Source organism: Egretta garzetta, unplaced genomic scaffold (genome assembly GCF_000687185.1).
Source record: "Egretta garzetta isolate BGI_Z169 unplaced genomic scaffold, ASM68718v1 scaffold534, whole genome shotgun sequence".
In the NCBI taxonomy this organism is placed as follows: Eukaryota; Metazoa; Chordata; class Aves; order Pelecaniformes; family Ardeidae; genus Egretta; species Egretta garzetta.
Genome location: NW_009259534.1, coordinates 748,874 through 774,647, shown reverse-complemented (window position 1 = coordinate 774,647; position 25,774 = coordinate 748,874). Strand labels below are relative to the sequence as shown.

At 35.7% G+C, this 25,774-nt stretch overlaps 1 protein-coding gene across 7 annotated transcripts in view; it reads left to right on the top strand.

The window, feature by feature from the left end:
* The window catches only part of SMCHD1 (structural maintenance of chromosomes flexible hinge domain containing 1), an 87,343-nt gene that overhangs the window by 59,981 nt on the left and 1,588 nt on the right, over positions 1-25,774 (top strand). For 5 of the 7 annotated variants that reach the window (XM_035893196.1, XM_035893197.1, XM_009637643.2 and 2 more), the window contains 17 exons: positions 133-212; positions 1,727-1,884; positions 5,864-5,979; positions 6,432-6,493; positions 9,329-9,416; positions 9,830-9,961; positions 11,181-11,330; positions 14,972-15,098; positions 15,268-15,387; positions 16,778-16,863; positions 17,999-18,121; positions 18,393-18,583; positions 19,381-19,490; positions 20,842-20,912; positions 22,550-22,721; positions 24,763-24,921; positions 25,597-25,714. In XM_035893196.1, the coding sequence (XP_035749089.1) occupies positions 133-212; positions 1,727-1,884; positions 5,864-5,979; positions 6,432-6,493; positions 9,329-9,416; positions 9,830-9,961; positions 11,181-11,330; positions 14,972-15,098; positions 15,268-15,387; positions 16,778-16,863; positions 17,999-18,121; positions 18,393-18,583; positions 19,381-19,490; positions 20,842-20,912; positions 22,550-22,721; positions 24,763-24,921; positions 25,597-25,714 (2,063 nt within the window). Of the gene's footprint in view, positions 1-132; positions 213-1,726; positions 1,885-5,863; positions 5,980-6,431; positions 6,494-9,328; positions 9,417-9,829; positions 9,962-11,180; positions 11,331-14,971; positions 15,099-15,267; positions 15,388-16,777; positions 16,864-17,998; positions 18,122-18,392; positions 18,584-19,380; positions 19,491-20,841; positions 20,913-21,606; positions 22,528-22,549; positions 22,722-24,762; positions 24,922-25,596; positions 25,715-25,774 lie in introns of those variants that run through there. The other 2 variants (XM_035893194.1, XM_035893195.1) reach the window with 2 other exon arrangements.

Below are 25,774 nucleotides of genomic sequence, written 5' to 3'. Positions count from 1 at the left end.
AGAGTGCAAAAATACAGAAAAGCTCTTGCTCAAGTGGAAAGACAGTATGCAGGCAAATGAGATATGCTTTGATTTAAGACTTGATACTCCTTCTGCATCATTGAAAGAATAAAAAAATATTTTTTTTGACAGATTGTTCCTTCAAACCAGCAACATAAAACAGATGAAAATGGTAGGGCTAACCTGGGAATTATTAGTATCCATGCACCTAGGTAAGTAGTGAAAACTATACGGAAAAAATTTGGATTCTGAAATGTCGCTTGCTAGATGTATTTAAGCTGCGCATTTCATAAAGTACCTACCAAGAATTAATCTAAGGTCAAATATTTATTATTTATATGCCAGTGGAAGGCCAGGTAGTGAGCTTTAAGAAATTAAGTGCTTAACTAAGTAAAATAAAATTCCATAGCTGCTGCTTCTGGTCTTTTGAGAAGCTGCTGCTCTAATTTTCTGAATCCTGTTTTTTCTGGTTATGGTAAAACACAGCTTATAATTGTCAACTGGTACCTAGTGCAGATTGTGTCATAAACCACTTAAAATGTTTGAAATGTACAGGCTTTGAGTGACCAGATCCAGATGCTATACTTTCAAAGTAGGAACACATTTTAGGAGTGTTGAAACCCCACTTCCTCTGTGTGCTAGCCATTGTTTTAAAGGATTAGGTAAAGTGTCCAACAGAATTTTAAAGATAAATATCTATTTTTTCTTATTTGCAATAGAACTAATGAAGTCTCATTTCCTGCAGATGTGTGTCTTGTGGTTCCTGCTTCTTCATGTCAGTTGCCCTGGCTCCCCTTACACTCACATGTCCCATCTGACTTTCCAAATTCATTATTTCTATATCCTCCTCATGTTCACGGTTCTGCTACCCACGCCCTGTATCCCTGAACTTTTCTTGCAAGATGAGGTTGGCTTTAGGTAGCTTAGAAGCTAGCAATAAGTGCTTGTTATTAAACTTCTGAAGTATTTCATGGCAGTTAATATTTTTGCATCATATCTGCAGGATTTGACCCGTAATACTATTTTGCATTTGGAGGAAAATGTATTTTAAATGCTATTGATGGTGCTCAGTGTATTTATAATGCCTGCATATTGGTAGGATTATGAATGTTAGTTATCAATACATTCCTTGAGGTTCAAAACAGGTGTGCTCAGTGGTAATATCCTACATTGTACAGCATAATCAAAACTGGCTGGGGAGTACAGCCTCAATGTAGTTAAATGCCATATTCCCTGTTCTGTTTAAAATTTAAGTTTTAATACTGGAAAGAAATCAGTTATTCTATAGCAATGAAGTAATTCTGTACTTGCAATGCACTTTGCTAGATGTGAGTTATATGCAGATTCACTCTTTGGAAACTGTCAAAGCAGCATACTCCTTAGATGGCATTTTAATTAGCTGTGCTTGCTTTCCACCTTACTCTCTTCTGCAACTTAAAGCTGTAGTTCCTAATGTCTCTACAGACAGGCAATGAAACATGATCAAGCTAATGAATATTAAAGCAAAATTAAATTTAATAAGCTAATATCTTAAGAATATCTTGAAATTATGATTTTGTCTAACTTCTCATTAACACTTCCATTTTTTCTTCCCTTTACTACTGAAAACTTTTAGATTTTTTTTAATCATGCTTTCATGTACATGATTCAGACTTACAGTCTGTTGAAAATTGTCTTTTCAGAAGAGATACTTTGTAACAGTTTTTATGATTTCTGTATATTTCAGGGGAGAGCACACTTTACAAATTAGAGCCTCATACAACAAGATCATGTTAGATTGTCCTATAATCACATTAAATGTCCTGCCTGATCCTGAGAAACCTGTCCGCTTGAACGTTAAATATGACAAAAATGCTTCTTTTCCAGCAGGAGGTACCTTCCCTGGTAAGTATAAAGATTCTTTGGTGGAAACCAATCACTGAAAAGCTTTGTAAACCTATGAAAAACTATTTTGATGATTCTCCTGGTGTATTTTCTTAATTTTTTTTTTTGTTAGTTTTGTCTCAGTTCTTTGTAACTGTCATATCTGATATGCCTCTGTAACACTTGGAATTATACGTCATCTTTTGAAAGTATTTCAAAAGACCTCTTACTTATTTTTTCCACATTAATGGTTTTATCTGTCCATAAATGGTAAAACTACAGAATCTCTTCTCTGTCCTTAGTAAAATACTGTATTTCAGTTTTTAATCTTCCCAAAAGATGATCTGAGCTAGTTCATGCATGTTTTCCCTCATTGCATTTTCTGTGGAATAGTAACAAAGGAGCTAGTTGTGAAATCATAGACCAAGTGTGAGCCAAGGGGAACCAAAAAGTGATTAGAAGTACACCAGGGATAGTACAGAGTATTTTTCTCTTCCGCTGTATTCTCTCACAAAAGGATGATCTTTGCTTTCTAAGGCTGCTGAGTCATAAAAGAAAAAAATCCATCTCATGTTTTCATTTGTGTTTGGTAGTATTCACAATAAGGAGAACTTACAAAGAAGAGCAGGGTATGAACATGAGAAAATATGTTTTGCTAAAAGCAAAACAGAATTTGAAACCTCTGTTTTTTCCTTATAAGGAAACTTTGGCATGAATAAGAGACCTATACTAACCAATTCCATTAATTCAAGAAATAAGTCATCTTTATAATAACCATGGGAGATACAGTTCTTGAATTTGCCAGTGAAGTATATGAATTTACTAGCCCTTCTTCCAGAAAATTTTCCTCCTTAATTTGCAATAATACAACTTGCACTGTGAAACAGTGATGCAAAGATGTTCTTCAGAAAACTGAAGTCTGTCTAAATAAGTTAGATAAAAAGAAAAATGATTCTGTCACTTTAATACTATATTAAGGAAGGGGGAAAAAAAAAAAGACTGGTAAGAATTTATTTAAATTAAAAAAACAAAAAACATTTGAGACTTGGGAAGCCTGCTGTATTTTGTCATTGGTACCTGTGTCAGTAAGGTAGTTTCAAAACTAATTTTTCTTCCCATTTGATCCCACCCTTGGTTTTAAAAATAAAAAAAAAAAAAAAAAAAAAAAGAAAAAAAAAGAAAAAATAAAAAATCACATTTGAATCTTCAGTAGATAACTTTTAGACCTATTTGATGAAGAAATTACTAACAAATTTCTGATGTGAACAGTATTCACTTAGGAATTAGAAATTAATTTAGGCATGAAATTGCTAAGTTACTAGCTCTGATATGCTAATCCTATTTTATTTGGCCTTTATTTGAAGGGAGTGAATTAAGCTGGCAAATCTGATGCAGTTTTCAAAAAGTTTCAGGATTGGTCAGGGAAACTTTTCATCAGAAGATATGTTTTCAGTACTGGGAAGTTGTTGGAAGGAATATAAAGAATATAGTTAAGTTGGTACATGGATAAATGTAGAAAGGGGAACAGGTTGGGTACTATGTGACTTTTGTACGGGAAAGTGGTGCCTTGCAAATGCATTTGAAGGAATTGACAACTGTGTGAATGGGAGTGATCCTGCTGGTGTAGGGTACTTGGTTTCTTAGAGAGCTTTTGGCAAGTTCCTTAAACAAACACTATTAAAGAAAGCTGCTACAGGACACAGTCCTTCCTATACTTCAGTCTTTCCTTTGCATTTAGGTGGACTTAAAACTGTCTTTTCAGTTACTGTTTCACAGTGTGATTTCAGCACAACCATCCAAATTTTTCCCACCTATTCTCTGTACTCCTTTGTAAATACTTCTAGATTCCCCGATGGTAAACATCTCTTAAAGGTGACAAAAAAATTAGAAAATCTGCTTCATACAAAATCTGCTTCCATTTGTTGTATCCCAAGCCTGTATGAAATACCTGCAACGTCTACTCAAAATTTAGAACAAAAAGGAATTATTTGTAGTACTAGGAGTTTGAGAAGCAGAGTATCTCCCACAAATATGAGGTCTGTGGTGTGGGGGCTTGTTTCTTGCCCAGAGAAGGTTCGTATTCAAAGATAATTATACTGACATAACTTGATGAGCCATCATCTTTACAGAAAGAAGTTTTTCTTCTTTAAAGTACTCCACACGGTGTTGAGAACTTGACTAAATTCACAAGGTATTTTAGTTTTGCCTAGAGGAAGCATACTATAGAATCATAGAATCACAGCATGTTTTGGGTTGGAAGGGACCTTTAAAGATCATCTACTTCCAACCCCCCTGCCAAGCAGACCTTTTTCAAATGTAGTGTGTAGTGTAAATCAATGAGGTTTTGAGAGAGGAAGATAATTAAACAGCTTCCTCAGGAGATAACATAGTGTATATATATATGACATTAAATTTTGATATAAAATTAGATATTAAATCCCTTACTAACAGCCTCGTATTTAATTAACACCCTAATTATTGGATTTACTGGTGAACTCAGGTACACCTGAGGGCAGGCACTGTAATCTTGGAGGAAGTCATGCCTGAATTTTTCATACATAAAAGTACAGCCTTTCTTGAAAGTGCAAAATTCAGTTCTATGTGAGCAGTGCAGCATCAATTACATGCTTGAAATCCACCTGTAACTATAGTGTCAAAAGTGCTTAGAGCACATTTTCAGCTAGAAAAAGGGTAGCTTTATTCTAGTTTGGGTTCAATTTCCTTCAGAACACTGAAGTTTCTATGGAATATATAAGAAAAGCTAAATTTTTCAGATCGGCCTATAAAATAGCAAGTATTTTGACCGTAGGACCATTCAACAGCAAATGGAGGAGTGAAACATCTCCCTATGTTCTACTTCTAATAGATTTAAGTGTGTGATATTAGTCTGTAAGGAGTAGCCAAACTCAGCTTCAGATTCATAGCCTGAGTCCTTCTTTTTATTACAGTGTGGCTAATAGATGGGGAAAATGGTAGTGGTGTTGGTACAGTCTCTTTCCAATTACTGTGCCTTTCTATCCAGTTCAGTGGCTAAAGCACTTGTGAAGGAAGAGGGAAATCTGGTGTCGTGGTTCAGCCACAGCCAGCAACCAAGCACCATACAGCCTTACCCTCTCCTGTCCTGGTGGGATGGGGGAGAGAACTGGACGTCCAAAAGTAAGGAAACTCATGGGCTGAGATAAGAACAGTTTAATAATTGATATATAGTAATAGTAATAATAAATTCTAATGAAAAGGAAAACAACAAGAGAGACAGAGAGAAACAAAACCCAGGAAAAAACAAGTGATGCAAGTGCTCACGACCTGCCAACGAATGCCCTGCCAGTTCCTAACTCCCCCCAGCTTATATACTGAGCATGATGTATGGAATACCCCTTTGGCTAGTTGGGGTCAGCTGTCCTGGCTGTACCCCCTCCCAGCTTCTTGTGCACCTGGCAAAGCATGGGAAGCTGAGAAGTCCTTACCTAGTGTAAGGCACTGCTTGGGAACCATCAGTGTGTTACCAACATTATTCTCATGCTAAATCCAAAACACAGTGCTGTGCCAGCTACTAGGAAGAAAACTGATTCTATCCTAGCCAAATCCAGGACATCAGGATTTCCTGTCCTTGAAGAAGGGAATCAGCTGCTTGACTAGTTAATGACTGTACTTCCCTGAGAGCAAGATGAAGCCTGGCTTGCTATTTTGATAAGGATGATAATCTGGGGAAGGCAGACTTGAAATTTGAGGGCTTTTTTTTAAGCAGTCATTAGAAAAAGTAGGTGGTTTGTTGTTTTGTTTTGTTTTGTTTTTCTAAGGATTGCTATCTGGTCAAACTACAGGGCTAGGAAGAAAAGGTTTTCCATATCTGGTTTTAAATTTTTTGTTGTTTGGGTTCTGTTTGGAATGTGGGTTTTGTGTGGTTTTCCTCTAGGTATCAGGGGGAGACAGAAATTCACAGAGTTTGATCTTAATTCTGAGTTAAAATTATCTTGAAAAAATATTGTCTTTCATTCTACAGATTTTATGGTTAGTGTTCTTTCTGAAGATGACAACATTATTAAAAATATTAATCCAGCACGGATTTCTATGAAAATGTGGGAAGCACAGAGCAGCGGAACTAGGATACCAATTGATGTAAGTCATCAACATGTGTTTTCAAAATGTATATCAAAATGCCGGCATAGGACAAACGTATTTGCAGTAGAAACTTTCCTTCATTTAACATGGATCAAAATGCTGTTCTAGATTTTAAAGAACAAGTATTACACATCAGTCATATTTGTTTATCAGTATCTGTCCTGTTACAAGTTGTCAAACTGTTCAAATGTCAAGACTATAGTAAGGACAAAAATGCTACTGCTCTGCATAAACCAACTAATAGCAGGGAGACTTAAAAGTTGCCACCCATAATTTTGCAAAGAAAAGACTCTGAGAATTAAGACTACGAAGAAGAAATTATAGGTGATTTCATTGAATTTCTGTATGCTATCAGTACTGCAAATCATTAAAACTTGATAGCATATTACAAGTAAGGTACTTTAACTTCCAAGTATATTGCATTAAATTTTTTGCATCTTTCTCTTCAGGTTACAACATTTAGCTGTAGTAAAGTGAAGGATGATAAGGAAGATGGCTTCTTTTACTTCAGGTATAACAACATTTATTTTATAATTATTTATTTTATGCAATAAGTTGCATCAGTAGTTTGAAATACCAAACCCTAAAACTCTTGTTTCTAATAACAATCTGTTACAGAATTAGTATGATACAGTGCTGTGAAATGATAAAAGGTATTAGCAAGATGCAATGAACACGAGGTTTGAATGCTTCCCTAGATACATTTGACATTTGTTTAATCTGAGTGTAGAAGAAAGGAGTCTGAAATAATATATTCGAATACATGATGAGAAATGCTAGCAATGAAGGGACTACATCATCTGCTTGTCACTTTTCTAGTAACGTTCCTTAATTCTTTTCAATGTTATGTTCAACTGCTGTAGAACTGCATGCTGGACAAAGTGGACTTAACTCTGATTTAATACCTTCTGTAACTGTGTGTTAATCCTGCACCATGACAGTGACACTGTCGGTTTAGTGGCCTTCCCTTGGGTTATGTATTCAGAGATGGTGTCTCTAGATGACAGGCAGCAGAACTAAAGTTCATCATAAGCTGGTGCCCAGCTGCCACATTCTTGCTACATCTGTTCTTGGCAGGCATGCTATGGGATGGATCATTTAAAAAGTTGTGGGTACTGGCTGTTGATTCAAGCTCTTGCTTTCTAGGAACAGACTTTCCTTCTGCTTTTAGAAAGCAGACTTTAGGATCACCTTGATGCAGCATGTGCCACTGTTGCACAGTTGATCCTGGTTGCTGCATCAGAGGAACAGAGGCTGCTGCAGCTCAGCTGTGTCAGGATTCCAGGAGCATCTGAGTGGCAGCACTTCAAGAGGTGACAGGAAGTTTCCTAACTTGCCTCACAGCTGTTGCTCTCTGCACTTTTGAGGCGTGTAATAGAGTTCAGGACTAATTCAAAAAGCTATTTAAGCATGGCTTTTTGTATCATTACCAAGATCTGCCTTTACCTGGAAGGAACTCAAAGTTCCAGAGCTTTCTAAGGCTGAGTTTGGCAGCTATAGCACAAGGAGACTCCCAAAAAAAGGGGTGGTTTTGCTTTTAACAGATCAGAGCTTTCTGTGTGGCTAGTCCAATGTTACAGGAGGAACTTCTCCAGAAACCAAGGGTCACAGCAGACTTGGACCAAGTATGAGGTGCATTTCTGTGACCTTGGTCATTCTGAGAAATTCTTAGTTATGGTTGTACTTAAAACATAGGAACTCCCTAAAACATCAAAACAAGGCAATCTGCATCATGTATTTGTATCTCTAGAAAAAGAAAACTAGAATGAACGTGCCAGTGTGTAGTCATGCTAATAAATGTTCTCCTGTGAAAAGTACTACGGTGGTCAGTGTGATATAAACTAACCTACATACAGTTTAATATGGAATTGTGAAACCGTTAACATTACTACCTGTAGTTTACTAGTTGTCCACAAATGTCCAGAATTAAAACTCCTAACCTTACTGAAAAATTTAACAAAACAGACAGTAAGTAGAGACTACGCATTAGCAGCCCTTGTCAGAAGGTATGTATTACTCGTTACTGCCAATGTCTGTGGCATCACTGTATACCACCTGGTTTCTCTCAAGTTTTCCTGTTCTTGGCACAATCACAGATGGTTTTGATCTGGTTAACGCCAGTCAGTAACACGGATACTATTGCGCAGTCCTAGAACTTTCTTCACAATCGTGCAATGTCTTTTTCGAAAGCATATGTCTGGTTAGATGGTGTTCAGCCTTGAGATACTCAGCAGGTTATTTACAACTCAGTTTTTTAATGCATCCTGACAAGGCAGATGCTACTTTATATCTTAACCTAGATAAAATGCAGAAAAGAAGGTAGAATTATTCCTACTCTATATGAAATACAAAAAGGAAAAATCATGGCCCATTCTAGAAATAGGTAAAGCTTGGGGAATTTGTTTTTTCACAAGTTAAGCATTCCAGGGAGCCTTGCATCTCACTTCTTCCCAAGCAAAATAAGAGGAGAGAAATTGCTTAATGTTATTGACAAAACAGATAAAATGCTGTATGCTGAAAACAAAAGCCTCATTAGCCAATTCAGGAGTGCCATAAAGTCTCTGAGTGCCTCTCAGAGAAATGTCTGAATCTTGGTTAGAGGCTGTTTGCATCTCCTCAAAAGTTTCTAAGCATTTGTAAGTCACTGCTATCCCTTGTTGAACACTACAGCAGTGTTCTGTATGCTGTGTGGCCTTCCTTGCTAGGTGAAGTTCTGTTTATAGCAGCAGAAGTGCAGGCATCTGTCTTCCCTTCATATTTTGATGTTAGGGGTTCTTTGCCAGTAGTCTGCACTCTGGAACGCTGTAAGGTAGAATGAAAACTCTTTTCTCTCTTGCTGTACTCAACCTTGGCCTCTGGTCCAAGTTACCCAACTTTGTACGCTTCCTGAGTAAGAGACGGAATTGGCTACTCAGATTTTATGTAAATTCGAGTAAAATAATTGAATTTGGAGAGCATTTGTTGTTGTTGTAGATCTAAACATCTCTATGCGGTGTTTCAGTAGCTTTATGAAAATTCGTTGAATGGAAAGTGAAATGAGGTAGACTTGCAGATTTCTGAATAATAGGGCCACGACAAGCTTCCTGTCAGCTAGTAGAGACAAACTCTTGGAGGAGACTTTCCTCATCCAAGCTTCCAGAAGCCATATTCTAGTTGTCTAGAAATTTTCATGGCGTTCTTGCTGAAGGAGGAGTATTACGGAGGAGTACTAAAATAAGTCATGCCTCAACAGGACTCTCTAATTAGTTCAGAGGACTACTCAGAATTTTAATTGCTTGCATACTTACACACATGTCACTTCAGTATTGACTCGTTTTTGCTTGGTTTTTGTTTTTGATTTATTTAGAGATAAAGTGGTTCCAGAGAGAGTGGGCACTTACAGTATCCAGTTTACCTTTGCAATGGATAAGACAAATATGCTCAGCAGTGACCAGGTTTGAACCTATAATTAATTATATGTAGCCAAGAACATGTAATACAGAATCATCTGGGAGAAATATTATGATACTTCGTAGATTCAGGATGCAAATACTTTTACGTGCAAGCTGTGCAAAAAATTATATTTTCATTTTTGATAGTTACTGATTTCAAACTGTTGATTATCAAAATATGTTTTCATTAGTTTTTATAACTATCAGAAATTTTGTGGAATAACAGAGCTGCATAATTTGCAACCTAGTAGAACTGGTTTATCGTCATGCTAATTTATTTCAAGGTTGTCAGTAAATTTCACATGCATTTGTTTCAGTATTTTTTGAGCAACCCATGTGTGCACGTGAATTGCAGTGAATTATATTGGTCTTTATTTTGTTTTGTTTTATTTTATTCTTCCTCCTTTTTCTGCTAGATTATAGTTGAAGTTGTACCTAATGACCCTGTACGCTTGTTACCTGATTCTTTACCAGCTACTCCAGCAGTTTCCAATGTTCGAGCTCTTACTAGCCGTACACTGGTCAAGGATTTATACCTCCATGTAATGGTAACTATACTTTAATACAAAATCACAATTAGGGAAATACATAAGACTGGTAAAATTTGTTGAATTTTGCTGTAAGGCATTGCTGCTATCTCTTTGCAGATTAACTTCACAAAAAAGGTGTAAATCAGTGATGTCCAGTATATGACAGGTACATCTTGTTCTGTTTACATACAGATGACCAGAACTAAAACATGCAATCTTTGCTGTCAGGCATCTCAATTAAAACCCATTTCTTGATGCCACCAGAAAAAAAATGTTTCAAGAATAGATTCTAGTGGGAAAACACTTATTTATACAGTAGGTGTTTCTCTCCATGATTCTTCCAGGAGACAGTTTCTCTTAGAAATCTTGTATTACAAAAAATAAGGTTTCCTTAGGGATACAGGGAGATCACTTACCAGTTACTGCCGTGGGCAAAACAGACTTGACTTGTGGAAAATGAATTTAATTTATTGCCAATTATAATAGATTTGAGTAGTGAGAAACAAAGACAAAACAAGTAAAGCAACACCTTCCGCCCCAGCCTTTCCCAGGCTCAGCTTTGCTCCGGATTCCTTTACCTGTCCCCCAGTGGTGCAGGGGGATGGGGAGTCACGGTCAGTCCGTGAGAGCTCCTCTCTGCCGCCCCTTCCTCCTCAGTTTCCCTGCTCTAGTGTGTGTCCCTCCATGGAATGCAGTCCTTCATGAACTGCTACAGCATGAGCCCTCTCCACAGGCTGCAGTCCTTCAAGAAATATCCACCTGCTGCCACGTGGGGTCCTCCATGGGCTGCTGGGTGGATATCTGCTCCACTGTAGTCCTTGATGGACTGCAGGGGAATACCTGCTCCACCATGGCTTCCCCACAGGCTGCAGGGAAATCTCTGCTCTGGCTCCTGGAGCGCCTACCCCCGCTTTTTCTTCTCACCTTGGTGTTCCGTCTGCCCTCTCTCTCCTCCTCCCCCCCCTTTTCCCTCCCTTCTCTGCCTGTGCATTTTTGCCCTTAAATATATTTTCCCAGAGGAACCACCATCTTGGCTTAGGGGCTTGGCTGTGCCCTGCGGTGGGTTTGTTGGAACCAGCTGTGTCCGGCATGGGTCAACCCCAGCCTTTCCTCACAGAGGCCACCCTGCAGCCCCCCACTGCCAGCACCTTGCCACGTAAACTCAATGCAGTATATAAATGGATTACTTAGCTCAGTTCATGTTCCAAGCTAACTTTTTTGTCTTTTTTACTTACAGGATAAGTACAACAACCACACTGGAATCGATCTAGTTGGCAGAATAATAGCAAAAATTAAGAGCCCCAATGAAGATGATACAGAGATCCCACAGTTTCAGGGGAAAGTCAGTACAATTGAGTTTCCATTTGACAGAGGATCAGCTGAAATTGTAAGTGTGACTGAAATACACAGTTAGCTCCACAAGCAATGGATCTAATGAGGCCTGTTTTCCTACAGTTCAAAGTTGGATCTCGCACTTCATCACGGTTTGTGGAGGGTTAGCATATGTTGTAGTCTTCCCTTACTGATGAGCAGAAAAGTTATTTCTTCTCTGTTTGTTTGCTGATTTTCAGACAACCTGAAGGAAAAACATTTGTTAAACTGGTTATCTTTGCCAAGCAAGGGAAGTTTACCAGGAATATTCAAAACCTCAGGGACTGGGACATACAGGGGGTTTCAGGATAAATCTCGCTTGAATTTCACATGTAAATAACACTTAGAATCATAAAATCATAGAATGTTTTGGGTTGGAAGGGACCTTTAGAGGCCATCTATTCCAACCCCCCTGCAGTGAGCAGGGACACCGCTAACTAGATCAGGTTGCTCAGAGCCCCGTCCAACCTGTCCTTGAAAGTTTCCAGGAATGGGGCCTCCACTACCTCACTGGGCAACTTCACCAATTTGTAGCTAAACCATTAATTTTAGTGGTATTTTACATATTTATTTCTAATACTATCTGTCTGTAATATCTTAAGATCATTCGGTCTGACCTCTTCATATATATGTAATTAAATGTTACCAGGTTCTCTTTACATTTTGTCAGGCTAACTGAGCTTATATATACTTTGCAGAAAGGCATCCTATCGTTATTTGAAGAATAAGAGATAAAACTGCCACTTCTCTTTATGCTTTATCTCAGTCATTAATGCTCTTGACTGTTAAAAATGTTTGCCTTATTTCAGTTTGGATCTCTGGCTGTAGCATCATGCATACCTCTGAAAGTACTGCATATTGTAGTCGCATCATCACAGTCACTTTTTCTTCAACAAATACAGATTGGATTTTTAAAACCTATGAGTTCCATTTATAACAGTTGTTACAAAGTATAATGTAAAAGAGACAAGACACAAGTTAAAACATGCACGTGCACAAAACTAGAAACTGTTCAAAACATAACAAAAAAAAAATAAAATAGCTGAGTGTAGAGCCACACATTTGTTCTGAGTGGAATGGTGACAATATCTCTCTTAAAAGCCTAAAGAGAACTTCAGTCAATAGGACTATTTACGTGGTGAAATAAATATAAATACAGATAATTTTTTTTTAAGTTGCTGAAGTATCATATAAGAATTGCAGAGCAAAAGTATACCCCTACTTAATTTGGTTCCTCTGTTTGACACATATTTTACTAGCCTGAAATCGATGGAAAACTTCAAAAATTAGAAGGTGTAATGAAGGAAGATCCAAATTTTTAAGGACATTTTCTTGGCCACCTTTTCTAACTCGTTCATTGGAAGCAGCTTCCCAACAGACAAGCATCAGTGTGTGCCAGGTCAAGGCAGACACTGCCTTAGCAACAAATACAAAATCTCCCAGTACCTCTTGGAAATCACCATAATAAAACCCTAGTAGAATCACTAAAATCTACAGATCCTACACACATACTTCATAATACATTTTACTCAGTACATCAGCTGCTTTTATGGAACTACATAGATGAAACTTAATGACACAGGATAAATAATTCTCTGTCAAAAGCAGTCAGGGACAGAAACATCCAATTAACATGGGCAAACACTTTTCGCTGAACAAAATTGTCAAACTCTGGTCTACTCTGATCCATAAGGAAAAGTGACAAAATATGTATGAAAAACAAGCTAGAAAAATAAAATGCATGGACTGAATAGTGGTATCAGATAGCATTATTATACTGATTGATTTATGGTGTACTCTTGTTCCCCAACCATGTTTCAGGAGTAATAAATTAATTGGTTTGTGAACACATTTTTCTCGGGCAGGTGGGATGGGGAGAAAGTGCAAAAGTATAGCTAAGGGGTCAGCTATAACCACTTGTCCAATAAAATAGCGCTTTTCTCCACAAATCTTGCATTTACACCTGTGGCAGAAATTTCAGTAGATGTTTAAAACTTCTTACTGTTGCGGGGAGTAACCCCATAGGGTGGACTCTGACAGTTCAGGTAAAATTACTGGATAATTTCTCAGACTACTTACAATGCAGAAGTAACACTTTTTTTTGTCTCCATGTAGTAGTAACCTGTTGTTGAGCCTTTGTGACCTATATACTCCAGTCTTGCTTCAGTGACTAAGCTAATGACGTATATAATGGAGGGGGCATGTTTGGAGGTTTTTTTTGTTTGGTTTGTGTTGGATTTTTTTTTTTTTTGGTAAGCAGATGCTTTTTCTTTCTACTTACATATTCCTGGTTTGTTTGGGGGATCGCATTTGTGTTCTTCTGCTTCCTCATTACTGTGATCTGATGAGATCCTACTGCTTTTGACAGTAACTTGTGTTCCCTAGTATTCTATTGGGAACAATTCCATTTCGGTGAATCCCATATCTCTTCCCCTCTTCAGGCAATTTTTTCAGTTGTCTAGTTTATACTGAGTTCTCTGACTTCAGACAGCTCACAAAACTCATGTGGAAAGGATTTGTTTGTTGTGATGCAATGTACTTTTCATATAACTAGTAATGGGGAGGGGAAACATTAATGTTCTTTTGTTTGTTTGTTTTTTCAAATATCTTCAAATTGTTCCATCTTGTTTATAAATATAAACGTGCAATTAGCATCAGAGCAATGAAGCTGATAATCTGACATGTTACCCTTACACTGAGGTGCAGGAATACTAAACTTGTTTAATGAAGGAAAATGTTTAGATTTTTATTGGTGTAAATTTTCTAAGGAAAAGATATTTCCACTACAGACTTCTCCTGATTAAATATGTAGCTGCAATATTTTTGAAAGCCATGAAGACTATCTTTGAAGGTTATATATCTATCTCTTCTTTTAGGCTGCAACCACCTCTCTCTTGATTTGGCCAGTTGAGTAGCAATTTCTACATGTTAAAGGTGGAAACAGTATGAGTTTTATTATAAGCATTATTCATTTTATGCATGATACCTTTCCCAAAGTAACAGCACATTTAGATATTACCTATACTAATTTTATTTCTGTCTACCATTCTTTATGGTTTTATAATATTTCCTGTGTTTGTAAAGAAAGGCAAAGGATTTAGTTTCAATAAAGAATTTATATGAAATCGGATGTTCATGTTAGTGTTTGGATATATGTAGTTCATCCATTTGGGAGCTGCTGTCTACTTCCATGGTAACAGCAGTAACTTTAACTCAGCACTGGGAATACTTTGTTTTTCTTTCTGTGTGTTTATGCATTGGCTATTTCTTTTTAATTATCCGTTTGCGTTTATTCACATGCTGGATGAAGTACATCCAAGGAAATCTTGCTTATGGGACAGTGCAGATATTTTTTTCTGAGCACGTCTCAAACAAAATATATGGCCAAAAATAATAAGACTATTTAAACAGGTAAAATGGCAATCTTAATTCTTAAATAATAAAAGTTATTGATAAATCTCTGTATTTTTCTTCTTTTTATTAGGTATAAAAGGCATTTCCAAGCCAATACTTAAAACTGTAGTAATGTTGCATAGACATCATGTGTTAGGTAACTTTCTAAGATTTAGTATTTGAAGAATGTTTATTTTATTTTGTGTATTACCTCAAGTGTGAACATAAACTTACATATGTATGTATGTTTGTTTGTTTTATTAGAATCTAGTGCTGGCTGAAAACAGTCCTGGAAGAGATAGCACTGAATATATTCTTGTATTTGAGCCAGATCTGCCAGCTTTGAAAAAACCTTTGGAACCATACCGTCTGTCATTTATGTTTTACAATGGTATGTTTCAATTACTCTAAAATGCTTGCTTTTCCTTATGGACCTAAAAATAGTTGGTTCTAATACCTCTTCAGAACTGTGTAATAGCTTAATAGAATTTGGTGATGTTTAAACCAAGGAAGTATGTTACTGTATTTTCTGCTAAATATATATATATTTATTTCTGTAGATTTCAAGAAGCAGCAACAGATGGCAACACTTACAAGGGAGAGAGACCAGTTATCTCAATCCATAGGTGTTTACAGAAGTTGGTTCGATACTACTAATCAGCTTGTAACTGAAATAAAATGTAAGTTCAGTCAAATATATAAATACATTTCCTGGAAATTAAACTTTTTTCCTTTAATAATTTTGAGAATCTAGAGAGGGGGAGAAAAATCGGTACTGAAATCATGAGATAGAGTAATTAGAGGGGAGTGGAGAGGAGTGTATCTTTGCATTAGCAGGGAAGCGTCTAGTTACTTGGATGGACCTACCTATAAAGGGTCTTGAATTGAGCTATAATGTCTTATGTCAGAACTGTCAAAAGGAGAAATAAACCATTGAGGTTGGTGGACTGATTCTTTTTTCATGACTGCCTTGCACTCCCGTCTTTGCAATGGATATGTGACTGATATCCATCTGGAAATTCAGTGGTTGCCTAAAAACTACTTTAGGGAATGAATTATAGATAATCCTCTTTCAAAAAGTTAGTCTTATATTTTCAAAAAGTTACTTTTTTCCCCCCACATTTGACCTTAGATACGTTATTTGAAAGTATTATGCAGCTATTCATTGTTTATATCCATGTTCTTCAGCAAATATAATCCTTTATAAAGTCTGTTAAACAGCAGAGAAGTGTGAGGGCAGCTGTTTATGGGAATGGGAGAGATGAAGGAAACATTTTCTTTCCATTATGTTTTTTGTTTGAATCATCCTGTCTGTTGATCAGAAGATTTGTTGTAATAGATGCATTTTGAATTTATATTAGAAGTAATCACTAAATGCAAATAAAGCATGCTGGAATTAGAAGATGCTGCTATTTCTTGTAATTTTAGTACAGGGCTGTGCTTACTGTGTGTTTCCATTATGGTTGCAAATTTCTGAATTCCAGTGTGAAAGACGAAAAGCTTTACTTCATATTTGCAGATTTTTGTACATCTCTAGAGAGTAAGTTAGAGCACAACATTATACTTTATGCTTAAATAAAGTTTCCAAATATAAACCTGTTTGAATAGAGTGGGAAGCAACTCACCCATTTACTCATTTGTTTTCAAAATTGCTTCAGTTCAGATATGAGAGTTGAAGAAATAGTGTCCAGAAAGTTGTGTCCCATATAAGAGGCAAGAGAGGATAGTGCCAGCTACCACTCTTCCCTTCCCTCTTGCCATTTTGCCTGTTGCAGAACCATTTGGAAAGATAATTGAGGGTGAAAAGAAGAAAGAGCTTACATTCTCAGACTGATTTAAGGACTTGCCCCCATTGCTTCTAGAAGCTGAAGGAGATGGGAGCTGGTGAAATTGCTTAGAAGCTGAACAAATCACAGGATCTTTGTGGACAAATCGTGATTTTCTGTGCCAAAATTGAGAAGTAAATACTATCAGCTGTGGGTGGCATAATTCTGAAAAGTTGTAAGAAATTCTGTAAGAAATGTTCTGTTGCTTTCTCATATTTCCTTACTCTGATTTTATTGGTTTCAGGTCAGGTTAAAGAAGCTGAAACAAGAGAAACTCAGCTGAAGAACGAACTGAAAAAACACCAGATTGAATTACCACAGACACACACAGTATGGCTTATTTCTTACTAAGCTCCATAAAATCTTAAAAATAATCTTAATATGAAATTGATATCATTATATAACATTATTGAATCACACTGGTATATACACAAGCACCTGTTACTGAAACCCTGAAAACTTAAACCATGAGGAAAATCTGTGGATCAATGCCAAACTCTTTTTTTTTTTTTTTTTTTTTTTTTTTTAACTATTCTGCTAGTGTGACTATCTCTTAAAGAAACTTCTGCGAGGAAAATCTGTGGATCAATGCCAAACTCTTTTAACTATTCTGCTAGTGTGACTATCTTTTAAAGAAACTTCTGTGGAAATAATAAGAGCTTCTCTTTTACATCCTGATCTTGGTTTTGCCTTTCTACTAAGGTTCCCAGTTGTGTTACTGGTACTGCTAGTTTTAACTATTGATTTTTGCAGGCTGATCAATATACACTGGATGTATTCTGGCATAAGTAGACCAAAGAAAAACACTTCTTTTCAGAGAATTAGTGAATTTTGTATGTTATTGCCAAAGTTGATGTAAAAGTAATCAGGGCATCAGGGCAATGTACCCCTTTGCTGATTTCCCATAAAGATCCAATTAAATTTTAAAGAAACTTTTTAAAGAAAATTTTCAAACTACTAACACTTTGGAAAACAACATGTAAACTATCAGTTATTGTTAGATCAAATAGAAACAAGTGTTACAGTCATTAATCACAAATCAGTAAAATCAAATTATACACATTGTGCAATCATGATACCCAAGTTCCCCCAGCAGGCTAAATTTTTCAGGCATGGACATAGTCCCCTTCTAAAATGGTTTCTTTTTGTATATTTGTGATTGCCTTTTCCTACTGATTTAAACTTCTTCAGTTTTGGCTTTAATCAAGCTCTGGTAGCTCTTCACCAAAAGGTCCCTGAAAGTCTTTAAAAAAAAGTAGCAATAAAAAAGTTCATAGTCACAGTTGCCATGTGCCTCCTTTTCCTCTCCGCTGAGATTATATGCAGTGGTCCCCTATATATTAAGAGTCTGTTTCAGATTATTGAATGGTTTTTGTTAGGAACTTAATTGACAACAGGTAAAGTGATTACTTCTGCAGCTTGGCCCAATGATATATGCTTGCTAACTTTAAATTTTAATTCTCAGCTTCAGTATGTGGATTCTCTTATAAAACAAAAGATGTTGGATCAAGAAGGAGTAATGAAACAGCCAAGGCGAACATGTACCCTTCCAAACTATCCAAAAGGCAACCAGGATATTTTAGGCAAGGTGAGTTTTCTCTCAGAGCACCTTCAAATGAGTTTTGTTGTTTCCAGGAAGTGGTATTGATGAAAAATTAGCCAACCGAATATGCAAGTAATTTTTGAGGAGTATTAAAAAGAAGATGGCATTCTCAACCAATCAGAGGACCAGCCCTTCTAACAGAGCTGTCAACAGGGGAATTAAATGTTTGATTGACGTTTCAGGTTGATTGTGATTAGTATGAAAAAGGGAGGTGGCCTCGGCTTCTGTTTTGACTGTTCTAACTTCTGTGGTACAGATTGCACATTTAGCACAAATTGAAGATAATGAAGCAGCAAAAGTTATCTCTTGGCATTTGGCAAGCGACATGGACTGTGTAGTCACACTGACTACTGAAGCTGCTCGTTCTATTTTTGATGAAACTCAAGGTCGACAACAAGTGCTACCCCTTGATTCTATTTACAAGAAGACACTCCCTGATTGGAACAGGTAGAGAAAAAACAATGAAACTTCTGTATTTGTATTACATACTACTTCAATTTTTTTTTTTGTCTAATTTTGTTTTTTGAACTTGACTCCTATTAGAGATTCGAAGTATAAAACTACTGGCTTCATAATTTTAGCAACAGTAATGTCCCTTGAAATGTTAGCTGAAATCCTAGGTTTATATCTTTAACAGCACATTGTTCTTTATTTAATAAGGTGTTTCTCTTAAAAAGACAATCTGCCATTTTCTTCATCATTTCTACATGTTTTCTAGAAAAGGAACTTTTTTTTAATCATTTTAGTGCTTCCGATAAAATTCTAACCTTTTAAAAAATTCAATTCCAGAGTACATTCCCTAAAATAATCTGTAGAAATTCATCCTGTTGTTTTGATTTCCTGGAAGATAAAGGAAAATATAATAATTTTGTGCCTGAAAATAATTTTCTTATGAAGATGGCTGCTATTATCATAAAGAATGCCTTTTAGAAAAGGTCTGATGTGCAAATGTATTTATAAGGTCCAAACTCTCCGTTTTTATAAAATAGTGTATTAAAACTTGTCTGTAAAATTAGTCATGAATTTGTTGCATATGTGTCAGTACAAATTAGTGTTTCACCAAAGAATCTTTAATATAACTGACATTTCAGATAATGTTGGGATCATTTGGCACCTAATGTAGAAGTGTTAAGATACATTCAATTCAGTTTGAGATTTCTGACTAGATTATCAGAAGCAATAATGAAATAATGACAAACTACTTTTTCTCCTCTTCTCTCTCATTCTTGCCTCTCTTTGACCAGGCCTTTACCTCACTTAAGAAATGGAAAAATCTTCTTCAGACCTATTGGAAATCCTGTATTTGCCAGAGATCTGTTAACATTTCCAGATAATGTAGAGCATTGTCAAACAGGTAAATGATACAAAATAAATTGTTCGTAACTTTTCTTTTTAATAAATGAAATACAGAAACATCACAAATCATAACCCGTTCAGTAATCTTCACTGAGACATTTGCAAATACTGGTGTACATTCCTCGTGAGGTCTGCTGGCAAAAAGAGGATGACATTAGCATTAAGTATTTGCAAACAACAGTTGTGAAAATTTCAGCAATGACCACTGTTTTCTGCTTGTTGTCTTATTTTTATTTTCTCTACTCTATATACTGGAGGTTTTTTCTTCTTTAAATTAGTGCAGCATTATCTTATTCCCAGGCTCATGTAAGCAGAAACTGACAATCATGATATTAGTTTTATATTTTCATATTGCAGTAGGTAGTGCTTTTGTTAGGCTGTTTTTCCAGTCCTATTCCTCTCAAAAATGTGTAATGCATACATTTATGTACACTCAGACCAAACTACATGGCTATATATGTTATACTTAAATAGTTATAGTAAAAATAAGCTTTCAATTTTTATGTAGATTTCAGTTCAGGGAACCATCATTCTCTTGCTTTTTCTAATGTAGCAGTTCCTACCTTTTCCTACACTCCTTAAATTAAGTAGACCAACTTCTTTATATTGAGAGTTGGAATCTGTAATTAGTTCAATGTTTTTCATTTTACTTCACAACTTCCCAGTATTGAAATATTCCTCTCTACTGTTAATAAAAAATAATTTTTAGTCCAGTTTATTTTCAGAAAGTTAGATATTGTCAGAGACTTTAACCATAAATTCTTCTTTGTGTCCCTCATTAGCAGATAGGCTATTACTTTTCTGGGGGAGTTTAAAAGCCGCATTGCTTGGCATACCTCATGCAAGGCTACATCAAGTTAGACTTTGCATAAAACAGTCTTTTATTGGCAGAAGAAAAGTCTTAAAATCAGTTGGATCATTAGCCTGGGAATTTTTTTTTCTTTGATAATCAATTGAATATTAAGAAACAAATTAAGAAACCAAGAAAACCATTCAAGGAGGACTTAAATTCTCATTTATGTAATTTCCTAAAACTTGGGATTTTATTATGTGTTTCTTCATAAATGTAAATGTAAGATATCAAGAGAGTACTTCGGTGGAAAATAGTTACGCTATAAGGCAATTAAACATACTAAATTTTTTCTTCATTAATTTTTTGATGAAAACAGAAGATTGCATATTTATCTCAATCTCCGAATAAAATTACATTGAAAAAAAAATCATGTACCTGCTATTTCCCTTGCGCTTGACTGAAAAGCTGTAATACTGATGCCTCAGAATTGATTTTTCAAAACTCAGGTTATTTTGTTGCAGAGAAATTTCATGGTTCAAAAAATTACATTTTTCAGTGTTTGGGATGCTCTTGGGTGACACTATCATTATAGATAACTTGGATGCTGCCAACCATTACAGAAAAGAGGTATGTTTCAATTATTCTTGATATTTTTTAAAACAAATATATTACATAGCTACATATTTAATACATTCCAAACTTAGAATAATTGCTAAGTTTATTGCTGCATTAGCTGTAAGTGTGTTTACTGTCTGTAAGTCTCAATTCAGTTAACAGTGAATGAAATCTTTATTATTGGCACTGACAAAATCACCTCCATTCAAAAAATTCCATTATGTGAATGTTGCCATGAAGCATGGGACCACATTTTTAGTCTTGCTGTTAGTGCTAAATGCAAATTCTTCAGTACTTTCCTAGTACCTGTATGTGTAATAAAACACAGGAGTCTGAGGCACATGATGAAATTTCAGATCCGCTAAAATCACCAAAATCTTGATGTGAAACTTCCTAGACCTTCTTCTGAACCATTTTATTTAGTTTAATGGGACACATTTTAGTAGGCAGGAGTGTCTGAAGGAGTCCTGACACTGGGCGCTTTCTGTTTCAGCTTATGAATATGCTAAAATTGAAATAATGATTGAGCATAAGAATGTAGAACTGTACTAATTAAACATTAAGCTCTTGGGGCTCGATAGTCTTAATTTTTTTCCTCTCCAGAAGTATAAGAAGTTGTACTGCAGGGTTGTTCTTAAGAGAACCATAAGTAACAAGGAACCTCTGGTGGCATCTAAAATTGGTTGCCTGTTTTGTTCTTTCACAGTTAGCACAACGTGGACTTTCTGCTCTGGGCCTGACCAGCAATTCTACTCTGTTATTGCATTCCCTTTTTATTGGCTACCACTAGCTGGTAACCTGGGAGCAAGGACTGCCCTGAATGTTTCCAAAGGGTGTCTTGGAAATATGGATATAGTCAAAAACAATGATTCACATTAATATTTTAATTTTCATCATGTTTTACAACCATCTCACTGTTCATCAAGTGAACAAATAGCTAGCACGTATGTATTTTTTACTGCAAAATCAAACAGAAGAGACAGAGTCAGATCTCTGTTAAATCGGTGTCAGGAGACCAACCATCTGTGTCTGTTCAGGAAAAGGAGTTTAAAGTATATGTGGTCATTTCTCAAAATGAGGCTGGGTCATTTTGCTTGGTCAGTCTGTCACCCCATTTGTTTCAGTCACCCACCATGGGTAAATTTCAATAACTATATGGAAGTTTTATTGAATGTGTTATAAGAAATAAACCCCTTGGAATTTAGATGCTTTAAATCTTGTGCATTTGAAAAAAAAAAGCCATCTTCATCAAATAATTGAATAAGTGCTCACATTTTTTATCAATACTATTGTTTATTGCCATTACTTCATAGTATATGTTGATAATTAGCTTTTTCCCAGTTCTCCAGTATCCTCTTTTTCCAGAGTTCTGTTAAAATCTGAGGACCCAAAAAACCCTGAAAAATCTAGGCGTCATCATTATCAACAGTACTGTTTAATTTTAATACATGCATTCTATTACTTGAAAGCAAAAGTAATGAAATATAATTTCATAAAATGCATCTCATTAGAAAACAGTCTGCATCGTAGTTGAAAGACGCAAAGCTTCACAGCAGCATTGCTGAAAACTTAGATTATTTTTTTTTTATTTTATTTTATTTTTCTCCCATGGAGTTACTAATTTAGTATTGCTTTTTATACCTGTGTAGGTTGTAAAAATTACACATTGCCCTACTTTGCTGACTAGGGAAGGAGACAGGATTCGCAGCAATGGAAAATTTGGAGGTCTTCAGAATAAAGCTCCTCCAATGGACAAACTCAGAGGAATGGTATTTGGAGCACCCATGCCAAAACTTTACTCTACTTTCTCTGGACAGATAGGTGGGTTAATGAAGTCATGAAAACACAGAACTTCCAAAATTAATTGCTTACCTATGTTTGTTATTCTCTTATATGATATAAAAAGGAAAACTTCAATTTAGCATAAAGTTATTTTAAGACATATGACCTGTACAATGTCCTGTTTATGAATTTCCTTTTTCTTAAAAGCTTACAGCTTTTAAATTTCCTGTAAGAAAATATAATAAACATTAGATATTCCTCCTTTTTCTTAGTCATATTAAAGAAAGAGTATAAACAGTGATAATCATTCAAACAGCAGGTGTGAGAAGCTTGAGCTGATAAATTCCAGCATCCTTAAAAAACAGAAGTCTTTCTCTGGAAACACTATACATCAATTTAGAGGTTCTTACTGTGCAAGTAAGCTCTGTGAAGCAGAAATTCCTGTTCTCATCAGAGTCACGCACAACAACATTTACATTATTTCCCTAACAAGAAGGTACCTTGTACTTCCTGTGGGATCACTTACACTGCATTATGTGCTGGGAGTCTTCCAAAGAATAAAGGTTAGAAATGAAGTTAAAAGATGGCAGCTTCAACATGTAACAGCTGACCTGATTGATTTGTAGAACATTGAAAAGTCTTATTCACAAATAAGGTTGTTCTTAAATACTTCATTTTCAAAAGAAAGGATACGAAGTTTTTCCATGACAGTATTTCTAGAAATGTGCAATGGGGAGGGGTGGGAGGAGAACGAGAGAGAACGCATGTACCTATTGAAGTAGCCTTCTATATAAGCAAACTACTTAACATTGAACAGTTGAGGGAGAAGAAGACTAAAAATATCTTTCCTAGGCATTTCATAAATAGAAAAATATATTAAAGTATAAATTATAGTAAAATATAAAAATACATATAAAAATATATTACATGTGAAAAAAACATAGCAAGCATTTCAGCTACAGACTGAAATACACTGGGTTAAGCACACTTTATATTTGCCTGTCAACTCATTTGCAATTGTTGAATTCAATTATTACCCAATGTGAATTAAATTGGAATTGTCTATAATTTAATACAGGAACAATTATGGTAGAAGAAAAGGGTGTGTTTTAATTTCACTTGGATAGTTACTAGACATTTAGAGGAAAATAATAGTGAAATTCCATATAAAGGACAGCACTCCATTACACAAGACTTGTTTTGAACTGAATTTCAGCCTTAACATTAGTTGTGACTTGCTCCTCTTCTATGCTTGTAGCATAAAAGGATAGTTACTTAAACTGTGATTACACTGACAAGGCACTTCTAAGATAAACTCTACTAAGAATTTACAGTGCCTTTTGTCAGTCTGCAGTAACTATCTATGTGAATGCTTTCACCCTGTGGTAAATGTAAGGTAATTTAGCGTTCTGTTAAGCTTTGTGCGAACTCCCTCGTATTCACTACAAAGTAAAATGAACAAGCCTGGGTTAACGTGCTTGAACCCTTTCTTTAATACTTGACATATTTATTCAATGCCTGGACAAAGAAAAATTCTTTGTCTCGTGTTAAAAGAGGAACAAAGTTTATGAGCAAAATATCTACCGGAGTCTGTTGCTGTCTCCTTGTTTAAATTTCCATAGGTGGGACAAAATGAAACTCAGCTGTATTCTCTTGTTCCACAAGGTGGACTAGAATTCAAGTCAGTAATACAAGCTTCAGCTTTGTAGCACTAAAAGTAAAACATACGACAAGCACATTCAGTGGCATCAAAAGTAGGTAACTCAGTTTGGAGCACACAAGCAACAAGATGTGTAAAGAAATACCTGTTTGCCACATCATTTTCACAGTTTGCTGGTACTTTACTGTGATCTAAGATACAGGCTCAAAAAGAAAGGAGAAATCAGTCTGTCTTTAGAGTTATTTTAAGAACAGCCACTGGTCCACTGTAAGTTTGGGTGCGTTTTTTTAAGTAGTGCTTTTTGAAAGGTATGTGTTCTTGTGAATCTTATACGTTGTCTGGATTGTGTTGGGTAGCCTTCTAACTCAAAATGACTACATATTTACTGTTTTGTGTTTTATTATTTTATTCTTCAATTAGATCTTCTTCAGCAGTACCGTGCAGCAGTGGTGAAACTTGATAACGTGAATAAGGACCTTGATTTACATTTGCAGTCACTTAACACTCCAGAAGCGCTGAAGAAAAAACAGGAACTTGCCGAACAAGAGAAAAGTCTCAAGCTAATAGAACAAAAATTGGGTAGGTTATTGTATTCTATTTTTTGTCCTAAAGGAGGAGAACTTATAAGTTCATCCCAGACATATTCTACTCTTACAAACTAACAAGTTCAACTATGAAGGAAGACTGTTAAAATCTGTACGTAGTGTGATACTGTGGATATTGCCTAGACCAGCACTGCCCTGCAATGTGTTCAGACAATAAAAATGTGGTCAGTTAGTGTCTTGTGAACATGAAACTATGATCTCACTAATATGAGATTATATAACTGTTAGTCTGGCTGGCCCAGTCGTAGAGAACATTGACATTCTTTTTGAAATGACTGCGTAGTAAAGAGCTGAATTGCTTTTGCTAAGGAAACACAATCAAAACATTGTACTACAAAAAGAAACATCCCTAATTCTGCAAGGATAGTATTTTGTAGTTAGAAATGTTTTTCATGTCAATATCAAATAATTTATGATATTTCAAAATATATTTAGAACACCAATATATACTCTGTGACAACTATAAATAAAGCGAATGTTTTTACCTGTCATCTTTTAATTTAGTTTCAGACATAAGGTTAACTACAAAATTTATGGCATGTCTAAATTGGAGCCTTACTTTAAAGGTTTAACACCAGTGTTACAGGACACATTTATAACCAATAGGATTAATATTTTTTTAAAATTTGTGCTTGCAACTTTTTCATAGGTATGACTCCATCAGATAAAGTCACTGAATCACTACTTCAGCCTATAATGTTAGATATGTCTGACACCCCCATTCCCCCCAAAAGAATGCGAAGAGAAACAGTAAAAAAATTGTATAGGTAAGTCTATTCTGCATCTAGTCATTGTTTTCCCATATCCTGAATTCAAAGCAAAAACTA